Source organism: Equus quagga, chromosome 10, assembly GCF_021613505.1.
Source record: "Equus quagga isolate Etosha38 chromosome 10, UCLA_HA_Equagga_1.0, whole genome shotgun sequence".
NCBI classification, from domain to species: Eukaryota; Metazoa; Chordata; class Mammalia; order Perissodactyla; family Equidae; genus Equus; species Equus quagga.
In genome coordinates, this window is record NC_060276.1 from 24,417,269 (window position 1) to 24,438,309 (window position 21,041).

Genomic DNA, 21,041 nt, shown 5'->3' on the forward strand with positions numbered 1-21,041 from the left:
AAACAATATTTATATTATTTGTGGACATATACATATGTATAAAATGTATGAAAAACATGCATAGGAATGATGACACTAACTGCAGGACAGTGGTTACCTCTGGGGAAGGAAGGGAAAACCGAGTAGGGATAAGGACGTGGGGCTTTGGCTGTATCCATAACATTTGGGGTTTTTTTTAAGAGGTATAGGAAGCAAATGTTAACATCTATTAATTTGGGTGGTAAGTGCATGGCAATCTGTAATACTATTTTCTGAGTTGTCTGCCATTTGAAGCATTTCATAATTGTAAAATTTCAAGTCAGAAGTAGAGTTTAGAAAGCAACTTGCAAATTTATACCTGACAATTCCACTTTAAAAAGTGATTTTTCTTTGTTTGTTTTAAATAAACCTTTCACTCATACAGACATGATATTCAAAATATTTAACAACCTGTAAGGCACAGATCACCCACTTCCAAACAAAATTGGCCATAAAACCCCTATGAATAGCAGCACAGCATTGTCTGATCTAGCGCCAGAAGGTGAGAGGATGGCACAAAAACACTGGGCAGGGCTACTAGGAGTTGGAGTCAATTCCATGGCACCAACAGCACCAAGGCACAGCTACCAGCATATCAGAGCATGCATCAGCTTTGGCCCTGGAGTGGGGTCTTCAACACCCCCTACAGTGTCCAGCATTAATCCATTATTTTCTGAGCTGATTGGATTTGAGGCTCTTCCGTTAGCTACAGAGCTCAGCAACACCTCTAGTACATGTCCATATGTGGAATTCCCCAAATGGCTGACAGGGAGCTTGCTCAATATTAAAGAACTTCAATACGAGTCAGCTTTATCATTGACCAAAGATAGTCTCCATTTCCATGGGAATGAGTCCTGGCCCATTTAAAGTTTCTCCGTGAGGAATCAAAAGCTTAATAACTTAAATGTGAGGTTATCTTCAAGCCCCAAATATCAAAGCCTAGCCAGGAAACCCCAATGTTATTTGCTCTATTTTTCTTCCAGTTTAATTTACTAGCTGTTCCATTTGGTTTTTCAAAAAGCTTGTTAAACTATGTAATAGGTTTTTGGGAAAAGGAAGGTGGGTAGGTGCCCCATTTTACCAGTATTTATCCAGGAAAGAAAGCTGATTGCAGCAGTAATTTCCCTTAGAGAGCAGGAATCGTTCTTCATTTTGGAAGGCATCACTAACCCAAGGAAATTGAAGCCATAGTGATAGATTGACAGGTCAGCTTTGTCCCTCCCCAAGCCAAAGCCCATCAGAGTGGCTCCTGCCAAGACTACCTACTTTGGTTTCTATAATCTTGTCTGTGTGCTCTCTTGAACAAAGTAAAATCAGAACTGTAGGCAGGCTACTACCCCAGCCCTGCTTTAGGACTGGGGGTCCCTGAAAAGGTGCCTTCTCACCTTTCCCAGAGTGGTAAAACTGGGGACAGTGCTGGGGAAAGTGGTCTTAAGAAGGGCTACTTTTAAATCTTCTGATTTTAGCCTGTTAGGCTTGAAATTTTTGAGAAATCACAGATCCACACTTAGCACCCTCAAAATCTTTCTTCTTGTATTTTTTTACTAATGCTGGGCACTATTTTACTTCTCAAGTATATCTGGTCTAGTTTTAACAGCATGCCTTTATTCCAATAATCTATTTTAATGTTAAAAAATTTAGTCAATCAATGAATGACCAAAGCCAGGACCTTCTGAATTGGCCCTAAACTGATATCTTCCTAGTTCCGAGAAATGCTAGAGATGTTTGAACAGTTGAATTAAGGAACTATTGCAGTTACAAAAATGATATCTGGCAGTATTTCAAAATGCCTCAGTGTCCTTTTGTTTTACCTCCTTTATTAGACTCACTGGCTTTTATTGATTTGTTTTTTTCTAATTCCTCAAAGCTTTCTGTTTCTAATATAAACTTTAGTCATTTATTCTATAAACATGTAAAGCACTCCTGTATGGCAGGAACTATGCTAAATGCTATTGTCAAACTCTGCAATGTAACTCTCTTGTTAAAACAAAGACTTTCTAGTTATCAAACAGGTGTCCAGAGATGTCCAGAATTAATACTTTCAACATACTTAACAGGTGTCAATACGACACTAGTGTCAATGATCCACTATACTATTTATAAGACTCCCACTAGTTTTAGCTACTCTTTCAGACCTGCACCATGCTTCTGGTAAATCTAGAAAGAGAACCATGTTCACTGAGCTCCACTGTTTCGTTCAGCTTCTCAAGCAGAAAACAATCTGGTCTGCATTGGGAAATTTGGAATTATAAGTGGGTAAAAAGACATGGTCCCTGCCAATGAGTGGAATATGATCTGGTTGGGGAGATAAGAGAGGAATCATTAGGGGAGACTGTAATCCAGGATTAGGTTGTGTGATGTAAACTATAAACACTCCAGGGACCAGAGAATGGAATGCTGATTGGGATTTGGAGAAAAAGGAAGAGAAAAATGAACAGAAGGTGGAAGATATGGAGGAAAGGAAAGGAAATGAATCTGGAAAAGGGCTGCCCACATGGGTAAAGATAAACTGGGAATTGGATTCTGACCTCTATTCCTGATAGGTTAGGTTAAGTGAACTCAAAAAGGAAAAAGAGATCCAAGAATAAGCCAAGGAAGACCAGGTAAGGCAGTAGAGAAGAAAGAGGCAACACTGAATGGGAAATGAATGACTCAGCCCTTCCTAGGAAGGTTGGGGTGGTCCTGAAATGGATTTGTTAAAATGACCCTAAGTCAGTATGTAAAATGCATTCTGGAGTCCAGTCAAAACATCCCATGCTCTTAGTTACAGGCCAGGTTTTAGATTCGCAACCTAATGACATATTATAACTGTTGAGAGCCTCATTTCTACACATCTTTTCTAATAGGCTCAGATGTCTACCATCAGACAAGATGAATGACATTATTTGATACAATTGACAAGGAAATACCTCCATCAAGATATTTGCAAGTCTTTGAGTCAGTTTGTATGCTGTAATTATTTCGGCTAGACTTGTAGTGTCTTGAAAGATGAGCAGGATTTGGATACTAGGAGAGAGAAAGGGCATTCCACGTACGGGGAGCAGTGCAGGCAAGTAGGTAGTGTTGGGAAACTGAAAGGTGTGTTTCAGAGCCAGGGCATACACCAGTTTGACTGGAGACGTAACACAGGACCCTGTACAGACTGACCATCACCATCAGTGTGGTGGAGATGCTGACAGAATCACACATAGGGTTCCTGCCATCTAAGTCAAGCCATGCTGAAGCAGGTAATTATGTAACAGATAAACCACGGCATGATGCCAGAAAACTAACAGTTAATCAAAAACATAAATATTAACACCACCTGTGTTAACCTTTCAGAAAGATTTCACAGAGAGAATAGATTATTTTTTAGATTATTTTATTTGATCTTTACAGTAATCCACTGACATGGCCAACTCAATTTTTATTCTCACCATTAGACAAAGGCAACCAGAGGACTAGGAGAGTGTATAAATTTTTGAAAGTCACAGTCAGTCTCACAACCAGATCTCCTAGCTTCTACCCCTAGACTCTTTTCCTCTTCCTCTCATATCTCCCATGAACATGTCTAGGTGATTGAATTTAGAAGCAAATAGGTGGGGAAATGACCTTGGAAGCCCCAATCTCAGTCAAGACAAGGCTAGAGAAGTCACTAGCGCCCTTTGAACAAGGCATCCTAGTTATTTTTAATACCTTTCAACATAACTTTGTGCCTACAGATTGTCAAACTTGTAGATCAGAGCATGGAAGAGAAAAAGTCAAAGGAGTTGTTTGTCTCATCAGACAACTGCTTTGGCTAATTTTCTTTTTTTACTCAGCTGTCGTATTTGTGTGTGCTTGTGTGTGCGCGCGTGTTGTTGAAATCGTATACTCTTGATTGAGCTCTCCTAAGTGTCACTTAAACTTCCATTTAAAAGGTTTAAAAATTGTATTCACACAGTGTTCGTTACCATGCCTTACCTTTTGCAAATGACTGTCTACCACTTCTGACTTTGTGAACTTCTCTTTCAGCATTAGCTTCATTAGTCAAGATGTATGGATGTTGGAAGAATTTTAAATGGGCCTTCTGTGTTGTTTTTGAATGGGCACCACATGCAAATAACTATCCTACAGAAATTTTCATTCTTCTTGGGTTAGCCCACTTTTGTGAAGAGTAAGCACTGTCATGCTTAATTCCTCATAGCCTGCTTTTATTGAGTATTCAGGCCAAGGTATTCTACTTAGTTTGCTTTTTTATTAGAACCTCTTGGTTGTTCACATACCTTGAGAGAAACTCATTTTCCCCAGAGTGTAACAACTGCAATTAGTTTTTTGCTGGTCCATGGGCAATAAATGAACTTTCCCTCCTCAGGCTAATTGTTCACATAAGGTTCTTGTGAGACTGTTTGTTTCCTTAGAATGACAGAGGCATTTCTTCAAAATGTGTCTGAGTAGTGTCCCAGATATCATTGCTTGATGTTTGAAGATTTTTAAGGGGGGGGGGGGATATAAAATATTCAACTCACATTTGGTAAACCTCATTTATCTTAGCCTATTTGTACTGAGTCCCCTTAAATCTCAGCCTGCAGGCATCTTTTGAGCAAGAACTCCAGCACAAAAATAAAACAAGAGATGTAAATTTCGATTTGAACTAGAACCATCTACTTACCCCAATCTCTCTTACACACACACACACACACACACATACCCCCTACCTTTATAAAGTAAAGAAAAATAATTCACACCATTATTAGTGTCTGGTATCAAATAAACATTGAGACACCACCACCACCCCCAGCCCAGTGTCTCCCTGAGCCAATTGCACAGCATGTGGCTTCATTTATTTGATTATCTGCATAAAAACTTTAGCCATCTTATAAAAGCTTGAAGGCTTTTATACCAATAATTCAATAGTACAGTACTTCCCTAAGGTAACAAAATTGTTTTCAACTACTGCCTTGTCTCTATGGTGAATCTAACATAAGGCACTCTGCTACTGACAAGGGGTACTTAATGCTTTGTGGACTTAAATCTTCTACTATGTCTGTCCAACACAGAAAAGCCTAAAATGTTGAAGCAGGGCCTATGTGGAAATCTTTGTCTACGATTCTAGGCTTAGCATAGTCGCTTTCAGAAAGAATTATAGCAGTGGCTGAGCAATTAGGACACCACTTAGCACCATTCTAATACTTCATCTTCTTCAAAGTGCTTTCATTTCATTGGCTCTTGTGATCTTCACACCATTTTACCCTGTGTAGTAGGTAGTATATGTGTTAGGAAATCAAGATACTGAATAGTTAAATGCCTTAGCCAAAGTCCTACAGCTAATCTGTAACAGAAGTCAGCCTTAAACTCAGATCTCTGCTTTCCCTTATGTAGTCCATAGTGAAGCAAATTAAGGCAAAATCATGAGGTATTTCTGTTTCCTCAGAACTCCTAAGATGGTAAGATTGGGAGAGGTCACAGATATAACACACAGTTGTGTTGACAGAATAAAGTGGATTTTTGGGGGAGCCTGAGCTATTCAGTGTAGCTATCTACATGCATTGAATTCATTTGCAGTTAATAAATCCATGGTCCTTATTATGTTTGCTCTTAGCTTTCAACCACCCTTTTCCCCATAATCTAGTCATCACTGATTGATAGGGGACTGTATTCCCCTTAAAGGTCTTTAGAGAAAGAGATTACCATTGCCTCTTTTCTAAATTCATTTTTAGAGAAATTCATATGCAGCTTTTCACCTCATGGCATGCTTTATTTGATTCAAGATAAATGTGCTTCATCTATAAATATGTGGCAATTAAGTCTATAATTCAGCAAAGGCTACTGAATGTTTGTGTCCAGTTCTGTTGGATTTGTTGAGATACAAAAGTAAAGCATAAAATTCAGCCCTTGCCCTCAAGAAGCTTATTGCCTGGATAGAGCATGACTGGAGAATTCACATTAAAAAAAAAAAACTTCTGTAGGTTAGAAAACAGAAAGACCAGAATGAACTGGAGTCTGTAAGGAAGGCTTCCTGGAAGAGAAACATCTTGCAGAAGCCTTGAAAGATGAATAGGATTTGAGTTGGGGAATGGAATAGTTAGGCCAAGCTAACAACTACAGTCATGTGCTGCATAACGATGTTTCAGTCAACGACAGAACACACATATGATTGTGGTCCCATAAGATTGGTACCATATACCTAGGTGTGTAGTAAGCTATACCATCTAGGTTTCTATAAGTATACTCTAGGATGTTCCCACAATGACAAAATTGCCTAACAACACATTTCTCTGAACATATCCCTGCCATTAAAGGACCCATGACTGTATATATTTAAAAAATTCCGTATTATCTAAAGGGCTTAACAAAATAGTAGTTTATTTCTTGCTCATGTCACAGTCCAATATAGGTTTCCTGGTGAATAGGAGGAATCCCTGCTCCAAGAATTTACTCAAGGAACCAGGCTCCTTCTATTTAGTGGCCCCTCAGTTTCTTAGGCCTTGGAGTCCTCCACTGGATGCTTTGCATCCAGCCATCCTAGGGGAAGGGGTGATCCATAGAGAAGCTCAACAGAGTTTTGTTAGTGATCAGGCCTGGAAGTAGCATACATCACTTCTGCTCACACCCAGCACTACAGAGGAAGCTGGGAAATCTAGCTCTATTCTCAGAAAGAAAAATAGATAGGATGACCTGAACACATAGCTTTGTCTCTGCCATACTTATGAGGGAGGGTTTGCTGAAGGAAGGTTGAAGAAGATAAGGGTGGCAGAGTAAGAGCAAAGTTTAATTCAGCTTGGAAGCTTACTTTTCTGGCTTGATTTGACTAAATTTGATGAACTTGTCACAAATTTTGAGTTTTGATCTTGGTAGGATCAAAGAAGCCTGCATTCTTAGCAAGTATTGTATCATTAGCCATCCAGGTATTTCATTTCCCAGTGATGAGAATCACAACTAGATTTGATTGATTATCTTTGGTTTCACAGCACTTATACCAAGACATAACTTTTTTCAAATAGATTTTATTTTTAGAGCAGTTTTAGGTTCATAGAAAACTTGAGCAGAATCTTTATACATTGCACCTACTCCGTATGGTACTCTAATGGTGGATACATGGCATTATACATTTGTCCAAACCCATAGAATGCACGACACCAAGAATGAGCTCTAAGGTAAACTGGGGACTTTGGGTAATAATGATGTGTCAGTGTAGGCTCATCAGTTGTAGCAAATGTACCACTCCAGTGCAGGATGTTGATAGTGGGGAGGACTGTGTAAGCGTGGAGGCAGGGGGTATATGGGAACTCTCTGTACTGAGACGTAACTTTTAATGGCAGAGCTACAGTGATTTATTCTAAGTTCATGGATCTTCTCTGCTCATAGGAGCCTCTTTACTGACCGTATATTCATCCTGATTGTCCTCTAGCAATCATCACAAATTGGCAACTCAGGGAATAAATCCAATTCAAAGGTAGAATTCATTGGTCCACACTGTGTCTTTATTTTTAAAAAAGATTGAATGCGTTTGGGGGGACATGCTCTCTTTAGTTAACCTTAGTTTCCCCTAGAACCTATGTAGTCTAACACCTGGTCTACCTTACCAATTTATGCCACCTGCCTGACCCCTGACGATATACGAGTTTGTGATACTTGTTTCTGGGGCCTCCTTTTCATGTGGTAGATCATACGATAATAGTCAAGTTACCAAAATCCTCACCACATAGAAACTGAATGCTTTCACAAAACTCACCAGCTTTGTGTGGATGAAGCCACAGAACATCTTTGAAGGATACTTATGAAGAGGTCCAGGAGATCTACATGAGTATAAGAATTCTTAACAATTTTTGAAAGGGGTCCTGTGTCGCTTTGACAATCTAAGAAAAGCAATGGACCATCTCCCCATGACAGTACCCATACACAAAACATTCTGCAGATAAGTTCATGGAGTTTCTGAACCCTCTGAAACCAGTCTGTATGCCACTCCTGTGGTAGAGTGATTGATAGCCCCATTTAGGCCTCTTGGGATAGTGATTAAGGGAATGGACATTGAACTCAGACAAGCATGAGCTAAATCTAGCATATGCTAGGTAGGCAAACTGGAGTTCGTCATTCTACCTCTGAACCTCTATTTCTTCATCTAAAAAATGATGTTAATAATATCTATTCCACAAGGCTGCTGTGAGGATTAAAAGAGAAAGTGTATGTAAAGGATCCTGCACAGTGCCTGGAATATCATAGTATTCTCAGCAAATGAAAATTATTATTATTTAGTGATATTAGTTATCCTTCATGGGTTTTTGATGGTGTTTACCTGGATTTCACACTAGGCTCATCAAGAATTCAACATGGTCCTCCAAATTTCTGCTTACATGTCACTACTCAGAAATCGTTTGAGACCTTTATCTCCCCAGCCCCTCCCCCAAGGCTGCTTCCATGGCACCCTGGACTTGCCCCAAACTAGTGCTATCGCAAGGCATTGTACTGCCTGGTTATCTGTCCATCTGCCCCACCAGTTTCTGCACTCCTTAAGGCCAGTGCCGTGTCTGTTTATGTTCTGCTGCATTCCTGGTACCTAGCACATAATAGGGGCAAAATAAATCTTGAATAAATTAATAAGTAGGGAGAAAAACAGCTTCCCCAGTAAGCTATTAGAAAAAGAGTGGCTGGTGGAGGTAAGAGAGCTTTTCATTCACTCTGCCTTGGCCTGAAGGCTAAAGCTTTGAGGGGATCAGAAGGAGCTGAAAAGAAGACAAATGCTAAAAACTGGCCTTGACTGTCTTTCGACCAGAATGTTTGGTTAACTAGCCCACAAATCTACTGTTCCCTCTGATAGCTCTGAAGCCCTTTAAAGTACTTTCTGAGTCATGAAAGAAAGGACATTCCAGTCAGTAGAATATTAGTTTGAATGCTTATCATTTTTAATTTGTATTTAAATTCTTTGGAAATTGACCTTTACTGTTTAGAACATACTGTAACTTTTTTATTAAACAGAATATCCGATTAAATAACTCACACTATTCACTAGTCATGTGATATTACAGCGAGTTTATTAGAGTCTCTTATTGAAGAAATCCTGTTCTCATTGTTAACCACACAGTGAAAGCATCTCAGCTGGTCATTAAGCTCTGCCTCCGTCTAACCCTAGTGACACACAGATATTTGTAATTCCTCCAAGTTCTAGAAGCTCCATTTAGTGGCTCCCCAGCAAGTGAATTTAACAGGCTTCTTGTGCAGAAGCAACTTAGCCCTTTCTGACCCCAGTGAGTAATTAAGTGGGTAGTAGTTAGATCAGTGGAAGAATGGACTTTTCTGCCTAGTGGAGATTTTCCATATAGACCAACATATGATACCAATTTTCAGAGAATTGAAATGCACATAAACAAAGCAAAATATTTTAATCTCTTTTTGTTTTAAAGGGCACTCTATGATCAACAACTAGTGCCAGTTACACAATTCAGCACTCTCAGTATTGGAGATTGAGCTGGTGCCGTATTACACTTTGGGCATGCTCTCAAAGTTTATTTTAACCATTTATCTCTGTATCATAAAATTAAAGAGCAGATTGTGGCAGGAAAAAAAAAACAGTATTTTAGTTTTGTGGTGGCTAAGTCTGTAGATGGAGAGAATTTTATGACTACTTCCAAAGCTTATATTCTGAAAGAAGGCTCATTTTTGATATAGAAATGGTAAAAATGTGGGTGGCCTCAACAGCTGTAATTTTTATAAATTAAGTACAGAGATGCCGTCTGCCAACATTTGAAATTGGCGTTCTGTGCAGCCAGAAACTCTGATCTTCACTGTTATCTAATTTGAGATTTTAGTTACTATTTCCAGGTTATTAACCTCCACATCTGGACTCCCAGTGATCCCCCATCAGGATGCCCCTGCTGCTTCAGTATTGATCAGCAGCGTCCTCTTTCCCAACAGGTGATAAATTTATTAGTAACTCTCCAGGCTGCCCCAGCTTTAGGCAATTGTCTTCTTAAGAATTATGGTATTTATTCGTTGGAGGATAATAAGACAAGGGAAGAAGTCAAATAATTTCGCCTGTAATTTGCAGCTGTTTCATACAGAGCTATGCTTCACAGAGAAAAGAGACTGCAGTTCAGATATTATATAATGTCCCCTACTTTGCTTAAGACATTGTGAATAATTTTTTTACAGGATGCACTTTATTTATGAGCAGGTCCCTCCATTGAAAGAGCTTGTTAGGGCTTAATGCTGATGAATGGAGACAGCACCATTCACACTTCCAGGTTATGGTCTGTCAGTGCTTTCATTATATGCACTAACTTATAAGGATTTATTTATTTTCTCACAAATGTATAAATGTACTCCAAGCTAAACATGCTGTCTGGACATCTGAGCCCAATGTTTTCCTTGGCGGAGGTGAGGCGGTGTGGGGACTCAAGCTGTTGTTTGCTATTCTTCCCATCTCCACTCCCATCCATCCTGCATCACTGCCTAACCTTGTGGTAATATCAGAGATCTATATATTTTTTGCTTGCTCTAAAAATAAATACTGTTTAACATTTTAAGCCCTAAAGTGGTTTTCTCAATGCAGTTTGATTCCTTTCTTATCCAAAGACCATCCCTTCAATTGTGTCTTAAATGCTAATGAAAATGCTGTCAGTAAGTGTATCAATGGACTTCGCCATTGGAACAAAATATGCCACAACGTTGAGTACCAAATTTTGGAAATCTGAGTACAACAATATCAAAATATGAATGTCAGTTGAATCTTCAGATCTTGCTAGCCCCAGATGGCTTTATGTGCTCTGAAATCACATACATCCCCCTCTCTGAAGAATAAAGTTTAAAATATACTGGGCATGTGCCACCTCCTCCTACTCAACGTAACAAACAGCTACACATCATACTGCATCGTCAACATCCCTGGGATGTAACAATATTCGTTATGGAAAGGGAAACCCCCTCCTCTCCAAGAAATGGCAGAAATAATCCTCTTTTTCCTGCCTGGAATTTCCAATTTGGTTTTTAACCTCAGGGAAAATTAAATACCCCTTAAGCCCCACCAGTGAAGAGTTTGCGAAGTGGCTGTTTGGGAAATTTGTGTGTGTGTGTTGCTTGGTTTTTGGTTGGTTGGTTAGTTAGTCAGTTAGGGAAGGAAAATGAGAGGAAACATAAATATGTACATATAAAATATGCCTAGCTGTATTAATAAAGCACACAGTCTCTAAAAGCCCTCTCTACTATTTCCTTCTCAACTCCAAGCATAAGCATAACCCAATCAAATTTAATTAAAAAGTCTCAAGGAAAAAGGAGTATTTTGTAATTTGGACCATGATAAAAGAAATTGCTGTACAAATATATGAAAGGAGACTATCCTACAACTGTCAGCCAAATAAGCCCTGAAGGCCAATCGTGAGTATTTAATAAGCTCATCCCTGGAATTCAGCTGACATGAACAGAGAGAGAGAGAGCAGTTCACACTGCTTAGAATTTCACAAAAATTAAAAGTGGGGAAATCATGTTTAGTCCAGGATTATCCTCCCTGGATTGGTACAAACTTTGCCCTCTTATGAGGATGAGGAGTGTAGTAGTCAAGGAACAGAACTGTTCTCCGTGCTGTCAGAATAAAGATGTAAGGACCTCCCCACTGTACTGGTTTCTGTGGGAATACATTTATTTCTCTATACCTTTTGCAAATCTGCTCCAATTTTCAGGGGATTAGATTCTCTAAATTTACTACCTCCTAGTTAGAGCAACACTTTGAAAGTATTCGTCTTAGTTTCCATGTACCTGGATTCTTTGTCCTTTAGCCCTCACAGAACTTGGCACAGTGACATTCAGTATGTGTTTGTAAATAATTCTTCACATCATACACATCAAGCTTATCTGTTCTCAGCCTTCCTCTCTCCAGACTTGAGTCTTCATCTTTCAGTTCATTATCTTATGAAAACAGCCAGATTTTAAATTTCACACTCAGTGATATTTAAGGCAGACGTCATAGAAGGTGATCCCAAATCACAGGCCTACCACAGACCAGACCAAATTCTACGCATTCAGGAAACCGATTTTGCTGAAATACGGACAAAAATAAAAAGCAGATGTACCGCTTGGTTCATCCTCAGTCCAAACGTTCTGGAGATGAAAGAAATGTTCAAGTGCCGTCATCCCTTGACATACTCAATCTTAAAAGTCTTTTTTAAAAACCTCCTTAAAGGTCCTTATACCTCTAAAAATGAGAAAGGGGCTTATTGACATGGAATTTCCCTTGTTTGGACATGCTGATTTCCTTGGAGAGCTCACCAAAACATAGATGTCTTTAGAGGCGTTCAGGGGATGTTGAAATGAATCTGTGACTTTTATAGATGTTAAGGATTCATACTTCATGAGGAACATCAGGATTAATCAAAGTACACTATAAAGCTGAGTCTTAATATTAACCTCCTGCCAACGAATTGGCTCATCTAAAAGCAGTTTATTAAGTTGAGCTTATAAACTGTCCTTAGATGAGTTCACTCTGCAAGGAAAATTAGAGTGGTGTGCGTGCATGCCCACACACACACACTAATAGGACATACTTGTTATCACAGATGTTCCTAACTTTAACATACATTCTGAGTTTCACGAGGTCTGAATAAAGGAGAGGTGGGAGAAGACTAAATTGTAGACGAGTTTTAAAGTGATGCCGTGTGGTTATTTTCAAGAGCACTGTCAAAAGCACCAAGGAAAGCAGGAGTTGAGCCATATGTTCTTTATATGTGTCTGACACTTTTTAAATGTATTATTTCATATGATACTTCTGACAACCTAGGTGTCGAATAACCAGCTCACCCAAGTTTGTCCAGGACTATCCCAGTTTTAAAGCTGAACTTTGCCTCACTGCCAGGCAAACCAAGATAGTTGGTCACCTTAGCTAGGTAAGGCAGGGAAAGATTATCTAACACCAATTTCCAGCTTGGGGGCATAGTTTCCCCTACACCACCAACGAGCAATTCTCCAACACCAGCTGGATAGCCTACAATTCAGCTCAGTTCTGACACTACCTACCCAGAGATAGAATCTGATCCCACAGATTAAGGGTTCAGTCCTACAAGACTTCCCCCTACTTCAGACTCCACTCAAAAGTCCAGGGTGTCACCTGTGTTTCTAACCGACCAACTGTAGATTGGAGGTGCCAAGGACCCCCTCCTCGGTTTCAATTAATTTGCTACAGAGACTCACAGAACTCAGAGAAACGGTTTAGTTACTGTATTACCGGTTTATTATAAAAGGATATAGCTCAGGAACAGCCAGATGGAAGAGACGCATACGGCAAGGTGTAGGGAAGGGATGAGGAGTTTCCATGCCCACTCCAGATGTGTCACTCTCCCCAACTTGCCACGTGTTTGCCAACCCAGAAGCCCTCTGAATCACATCTTTTTGGTTTTTATAGAGGCTTCATTACAGAGGCATGATTGATTACATCATTGGCCATTGGCAATTGATTCAACCACCAGCGTTCTCCCCTCCCTAGAAATCAGAGGGTAGGACTGAAAGTTCCAACCATCTAATCACATGGTTGGTTCTCCTGGCAACCAACCCTCATCCTTAGATGCGATCCAAAGTCATTTTATTAACATAACAAAATACACCTTTATCTCTCTTGCCACTTAGGAAATTCCAAGAGTTTTTGGTGCTCTGTGCTAGAAATGAGGATGCAGACAAAATATATATATTTCTTATTATAAATCATAATATCACAGGCGGGTATTCTTTTGCATATCTTATCAAAGAGGAGGCTGAAACTTGGAGAGACGAATGACTCAATCAAAGTCACACATCAGTTGTAAGTGGTATACCAAGTATTAGAACCCAAGCCTTCTAATTGCTATTCTACATTTTCCAAGAAACCAGGATGTGATTAACATAGTGTGTAAAAACTACTACTGTGAGGATTTTATTGGCTTTTATTTTTCCTAGAAGTTTAACCATTCCCTTTGTGACACCATGATTTTGCTCTCCAATCCTCCTCTTAATGGATAAGACAGAGAAAAAACTCAGTCCAGTTTATCAGAATTATTATAGACTCTGTTAACTGAGTGTGAATTGATGAAAATCATTTTAATGCTTTCCAAGTCAGTTATTTCTAATGCAACTATGAAAATAAGCAGTGGCCTGTTCATCTGCACCCTAAAAGAAATGTAACATATGCTGCCTCCTCTGTCTTTTCCCATTTATCTTAAAGAGGACTTTTTTTCTTTTTGTGGGGATAAGCAAGTAGCAGGGGGTTGGAAAGGTAAAACTGGGCAACACAAAATTATTAGACCTGGCTTTATCTCTGCATGTTACATTTTGTCATTTCTTCTCAATACACAAAGAAGTGAATGTGTGTCCAAACAAACCTCTCCCATTACTGTCCTGTCTGTGCTGAGCAAAATTGAATCCATATGTCTTTACAATGACTTTCCATTTCTATGGCTTCTTTCAAAATACTGATCTTGGTGCAAATGTGGCCCACTAGACTACTAATGCTCATTTGCTCTTTCCCAACAGGCATCACAGTTGATAGGCATGGATTCATTTACTTTGTGGATGGCACTATGATTCGAAGAATTGATGAGAATGCTGTGATCACAACTGTAATTGGCTCAAACGGTCTGACTTCCACACAGCCACTGAGCTGTGACTCAGGAATGGACATCACTCAGGTAGGCACCAATGGTTTTCAAGTGTTATCACTATTTGGCATCATGGAAATGGATAACAATTTTCTCATACAGAAATTGGGTAGAAAGGAAGCCTGGTGTATCTATTATAACACCAGGTAGCAGAAGTTTCTCTTTATGTAACTTACTTTTTTCTTCCTCAGAAAAACTAAATTGGGAGAAAATGGTAAGCTGGGAGGGGAGTGATGCTAGGTGGAATACTGGCATAAGAATTGGGGTAAAGTCTCTCAAATTTGAATTAATTAGAGTGTAAGGCCAATCTCATTTATTGAATATTTTCCAAGATATATAATTTTATTATTTTTAAATAATACAATAACTCACATTTGGAAAAGTATTGACTACTAAAGTCTTTAGAAATATTTCTTAATGAGTATATGAGCATGACTTCCTATTCATGTGTATGAAAATTGCTATCTCTAGGGTGTTTGAAAGTTTTAAGTAAAAGTAATATTCCCTCTGAGATCTATTTTACATTTATTCACTAGAGCTTTTTGCCAGTGAGAATAAAAGGGGAAATTCAGTGTAACTCTCACCTGGGTCCAAAATTCTAGTTTTACCACAATTCTACAAAATTAGGATTAGACATGAAGAAAGATTAAGGAGCATGCAGCACAGTCCCAGCAGCCTGTGGATGTCTTTTTGATTCTGCAGACACAAGAGGTTGGTGTGTAAAATGAGAGAATAGACTAGACAATCCTCAAAGGGACTTTCAAGGTCTAATATTCCACAAATATTTGACTCTGATGAAGTAGATTATCAGATAATCTTTTCAAATGAATTAGAGTAGAAGTTGAGAGTTTTAGGATTGGTTAGATGTATCAGGGAGGATGGTTTTGACTGCAAATAGTAAAATATGTATCTAAAAGTAATTTAAACAATGTTTCATTATCTCACATAGTGAGATGACCAGAGGTAGGCAAAGGTGTCAAGAGATTTCCTTCTTGTGTCACATTGGCTAGAATCAACTCATATGCCCATGCCTTCACCAATCACTAGCAAAGAGGAAATGAGATCTCCAAAACAGATTCAGACCCTCTGGAACTGGGTCACCTTCCCTGAGCACATTGCTACCTAATTCTTGAGCCAAAATCAGGGGTCTGTTAACAAGGAATGGAGGATTGCTGTTGGATAGGAAACTAGTGATATTCTCCACAGTTAGAATAATTCTGTTGCTTCATTCTTCATATCACCTGAAAGCTATGATAACAAGGAAAGTAAAGTGAATATACCACTCAGAAACCTTGCTTTAGTCATTAGCTCTAATGTCCCCTCCCATCTCCATCCTCCATGCATAAAATACTAGAAATGCGCCTATTTGGGGGTTACTTCTTCTCTATGTGCCCCTGCCTCACCCCAGAAACTCAGAAAATGGTCAAATATAGTCAACTACAAAAATCAAGTGGGAAGTGGAAGGCCTGGAAAATTTACAAAGTGAATGAACCATTCTTAAGAGAGATTTGGGTGGATCAGGCTATCAAGTCCTAGAGCAGCCTAACTTTCCATGGTGCAAAATCCTGCAGAAGGCAAGGAAAAGGAGCATTATTTATGGCAGTAAGGAAGGGTGTGAGTGTGTTTATATGGAGGAGGGGGACGAAAGAGATAAGATGCACGTATATGATTCACTTGTGGGATATTTTTAACTTAAATTAGGACGCTTAGTGTTGCAATCAGTCAACTCTAAACAACTTATCTGTTTCTGTGTGGAAAACTTATGCTGAAGAGAGAATTCTTTGTCTAAATAGAGCAAACATATGATCCTCAGCACCATGAGAAGGGTTCTTTCTCACATGACGCTTTGCAAGCCATAATTGCCACCATCAAAGCTACCTCGTCTCTCTCAGGTTGGGATGTAGAGTACAGCCCATTGAACAGGAGCCCTGGTAACCCGGAGCACATTTTCCCTGTGGCATTTCATTCCAGGCTTCAATTCTCCTGACACTCCCCCTTCCCTTTTCCTTATACAACTTCAGCTTTGGAAAAACAGTAGTTTTTTGTGTTTTTTTTTTGACGGGGGGGATGCGGAGTTGAGTGGGGGGGTGAGGTGGGTGGTGGGTGTTAAAAACCAGCAGGACTGACTGGGAAAGAAAGCAGGCTTCATGTCCAAGTTATTTGGCAGCTATCTCTGCTGCTGTCCACCTTTTCCTGTTTCGTGCTTGAAGCACCCTAAAGAGTAACTAGGGTTTTTCCTTTTAGGCTGGCACAGAACAGTAAGTCCTTACTGATCGCTACCTCGGTGTCCAGATTATGACCCTCCACCTTTATTAGGTGCCTGCTTCTCATGGCCCTATTTCCTCAGTCTGAAATTTATATCTACTGGTCCAAATCCCATTCCCCACCCTCCTCACACCTCACCTTTTCCATGGGACCCTCCCCTAATGGTTCAAGTTCTCACTGTTGTCTCCTTCTCTTACTGAAATTTAATATTACCACGTTTAATATGTAATCTGTTCTCTGTGGCCAAACAGTGTGTCCAACTAGCCTCCCAAGGTAGACTGTATGTTCTTTGGACATGCATAGTAAGTGCTCAACAGGCACAGTTAACATGTATACTGATACCAAGAGGACACCATGGTGCAAAGAATATGGAGAAGTAGTGACAGATGAAGCTAGAGAGGTAAGTGGAGATGATATGGTAAAGGAACTTATAAACATGATAGAGTGGACAATGGAGAGCCAATAATAGCATCAAGCAGAGAAATGCATTTTTAAAATAGTATTAAGCTTGGAAATTCATTTTTAAAAGATCATTAGCTGTACTATAGAGAACTGAGTGGAGAGAAGCAGTGTTAGAGGCAGTGAGACCACTTAAGAGACATTTGAAGTAATATAAATGTGACAAGGACGAAACATCAATATATAAATGATTAGCACCTTTTCATGGGACTTCCATATAAATTAAATTGCTTTCCAATGTTTTTCTGGATGTACAGATGATATTTCTTTGGGATACAACTCTGTGATGACACTGACCATGAAGTTTCTCAGCTTTATCTGGGTCGCATAGGCAAGCAATGATAATGGCCAAATCTAAAGTGTTAGCAGTATGGGGGCTGGCCCCGTGGCCGAGTGGTTAAGTTGGCGTGCTCCGCTGCAGGCGGCCCAGTGTTTCGTTGGTTTGAATCCTGGGCGCGGACATGGCACTGCTCATCAAACCACGCTGAGGCAGTGTCCCATATGCCACAACTAGAAGGACCCACAACGAAGAATATACAACTATGTACTGGGGGGCTTTGGGGAGAAAAAGGAAAAAATAAAAAAAAAATCTAAAGTGTTAGCAGTATGGATTAAGAAAGCCAGACAGATTAGAGAAATATTGGAGCTAAAATCAAAGAACTTGCTGGCTGACTTAATTCCGGAATTAAGGAAGTTCTTGTGTGGTGGTACCACTTACTGAGATAAGGAACATAAGTGGAGGAGAAGCAGGTTTGGGTGAGAGGTACATGATGGGTTCAGTATGGGGCATGCTGAGTTTGAGGTGCCAATGTACATTCAGGTAAATATATTTGGCAGGCAATTGGATATAGGTCTAAAGCTCAAGGCCTGAAATGGAGATTAGATTTGAGATCATCAGTTTACACATGGTGATGACAAATAGGGGAGTAGATGAAATCCTCCAGGGAGGGTGCATAGCATTTAAAAAAAGGAAAAGCTTAAGACCAAACTCCAAGGATATCGGTATTCAGGAGAAGGCTGAGGAATGGGAGCCCATAAAGGGGCTGAGAGGAAGAGACCTGACAGGTGGGAGGAAAACCAGGAACGTGTGTTTCAAAAAAGCCAAGGGAAACAAGCTTTTCAAAAGGAAAGGAATGGTTAATATCAAATGCTGCTTAGAGGTCATGTAAAATGAGGTGTTTTTTTAAGAAGCTATTTGGTTTGACAGCATTTGTGACTCTGATAAGAGTGGCTTTGGTAGAGTGCTAATTAAGTGGAGTCAGATTGCTGTGGTAGAGTGGGAGGTGAGGAAAAGGGGAGAGTGAAAATAGTTCACTCTTTTGAGATGTTTAGCTGGGCAGGGGAGGCTTTGCCATGGAAGTAAATCAGCTCGCAGGTGTGTGCAAATCAGCACCCAGGCGTGGCACGAGAGGACGAAACTTGGAGCACTGGAATGAAATCAGACAGATGAGTGGATAGAGTGTCTACCAGGAGGAAGCCAGTGTGTGGCACAGCTTCCCAGATGCTCAGCCTCTATAGCCAGAGTTTCCCCTGTCTCTTTAGAAAACTGTGGCATAATAGGGACCTATATTTCCTATGACTGCGCTTAAGAACATGGACTGTCTTCAGCTAGAGGGAAGCAAGCTGAGTAGGGAGCTTCATAACACCTTCCCAGAGCAAAGCCCCAGTTGTTTATAGTAGTACTTACAGTGATCCAGCTGAGCTTACACAGTGCTCAGTTTCATATTTCAGTAAATCAAAATATATTGATGGGTAAGGGTGGAGACAAATGTCTAAATGAGAACACACAGATTCTGCTGACAGGAACAGACAGGAGAGAAAATAGAGGCCTGTGCTGCAGCATGAAGATTTGAATCAGACCTTTTGAAGAGCTTACTGATTCTAAGACCATGTGGCAGCATCATACATTATCAAAAGATCTTAAACAGTCCCCACCTTTTGAAACTTTTAAAGCAAATGTTGGATGGCAATAATCTATGAATGTCGAAATACAGACCTCTCTGGAGTCAAGAAGATGGATCAACTGTTTTCTCAAGGTCCCTTCCAACTCCATGAAGATTTCACTACAGAAATACACAGAATACACAGAAACAAGTCCTAAAGTTCCTTGTTACTTTTCCTACATTTCAAAACTAAAAGATCCCAAACAAGGGTGGGCCCATCCGCGCTACCATAGTACATTTGGAAGCTGGGAAGTGATGCAGAGAACAGTCCTCTCTTTCTTACTTACTTTTATCTTCTGCGCTTTTCTGAGGCAAACCTGAGCCCTGGGAAGAATCAGTCCTCGATAGCTTACCCTAATCTTCAGTAGATCATGATGTCTCCCTATGGTGATTCTAAGAATAACTGCTACCACTTATTGAGAGCTTACTATGTGCCAGGAACTGTTCTAAGCATCTCATTCACACTGTTCCATTTTATCTCCACAACCCAGCCACCCCTGAAAGGTAGATATAATTATCCCCACCCACAGAGAGAAAACTGTTGTCAGAAAGATTCTATATTGTGCTATGACAATAGAGCTATTAAGTGATAGAACCAAGATTCGAGCACAAACTTTCTGACCCCTACTGTACATTTTTCCAACTTCTACATTTTCAACCACAATTGGAGATGACCAAATATCATCGTATTTAGTGGGTGAAAAATGTCATTTGGTTGAGGAATATGCTATTTATTCACAGAATGTGCGTTTTGTGGCACTTAGGAAATAGTTTAATAAAATCTAATCATCTCCAGAAATGAAATTTACTTTGACAATAAAATCAGCCATTTGTTCAAAATCAATATCTTTTTTGATTTACTGAAATGTGAAACTGAACTCTTGGTATAAACTCTGAAGCATAACTGCCCTTTGTAATCACCGCTATAAACAACCAGGCCTTTCACTTCAGGAGATGAGTTGATTATGAAGAGATTGGGATCTTTATTTCTGTTGCTGCTTTTGAATCATCCTGCTCTGGTAATTCACTTCCATCTCGTGCCTGACTAGAATGGAATTGGGAGTTAGACCAAGTGTCTTGGTATGATAGCAAATTTGAGAATTGATTTACTCCTTGGAGCCAGCCAAATGCTCTCCCCAAAATCAGCCTAATAGCAGATACACAAGCAACATGGACCTTGTATGCACAAATAATCCTGTTGAACCACTGTCCATAAGGCACCCGCTTTGAGGTGTTTGTCTAGAGTGTCCAATATATAACCAGTCCTCCATAAATGCTTGTTGGATCATCTGTATATTCCCCAGTGGTTCCCAAAAGCACCCATTTGTCAGATGGGCTTAACAGGTGGAGGGAGGCGTCATCCACGGTTATGAAGGAAGGACAGTAACTGGTTCTTTGGAGGAGCAAACTTTGGCCCCGTGCATTTAACCTACTGAGCTAGTCTACTGGGAATCCTATTCCTCTTTCCAGTCATTTGATGTTGGACTTTCCTCCAGAATATTCTCATAGCAACAGTCCAACCTCTCCTCAATGCCTCGTGATGAAGAACTCCCTACCTCCTCCAGGCAGCTCATTCCATCTTTGAATGTCTCTGACTGATGGAAAGCTCTCCTGGGATTCCTTTAACTTTAACTTTTTAATCTTCCTTTAACTTTCACCATCTAGTCTTACTGCAGTTCTTTAGGCCCTGTGTTATTAATTTAATCTGTTTTCTATGAACCAAGCACTATACTAGGTACTTTCATATATGTTATCTTATTTAATTCTCATGATAATCCATCAAGGT

The 21,041-nt window shown here is 39.8% G+C and overlaps 1 protein-coding gene across 1 annotated transcript in view; it reads left to right on the top strand.

The window, feature by feature from the left end:
* TENM1 (teneurin transmembrane protein 1) overlaps nt 1-21,041 on the top strand; it is a 526,446-nt gene that overhangs the window by 439,054 nt on the left and 66,351 nt on the right. The window contains exon 23 of the mRNA XM_046672513.1: nt 14,464-14,618. Within this exon, the coding sequence (XP_046528469.1) occupies nt 14,464-14,618 (155 nt within the window). The remainder of the gene's footprint in view (nt 1-14,463; nt 14,619-21,041) is intronic.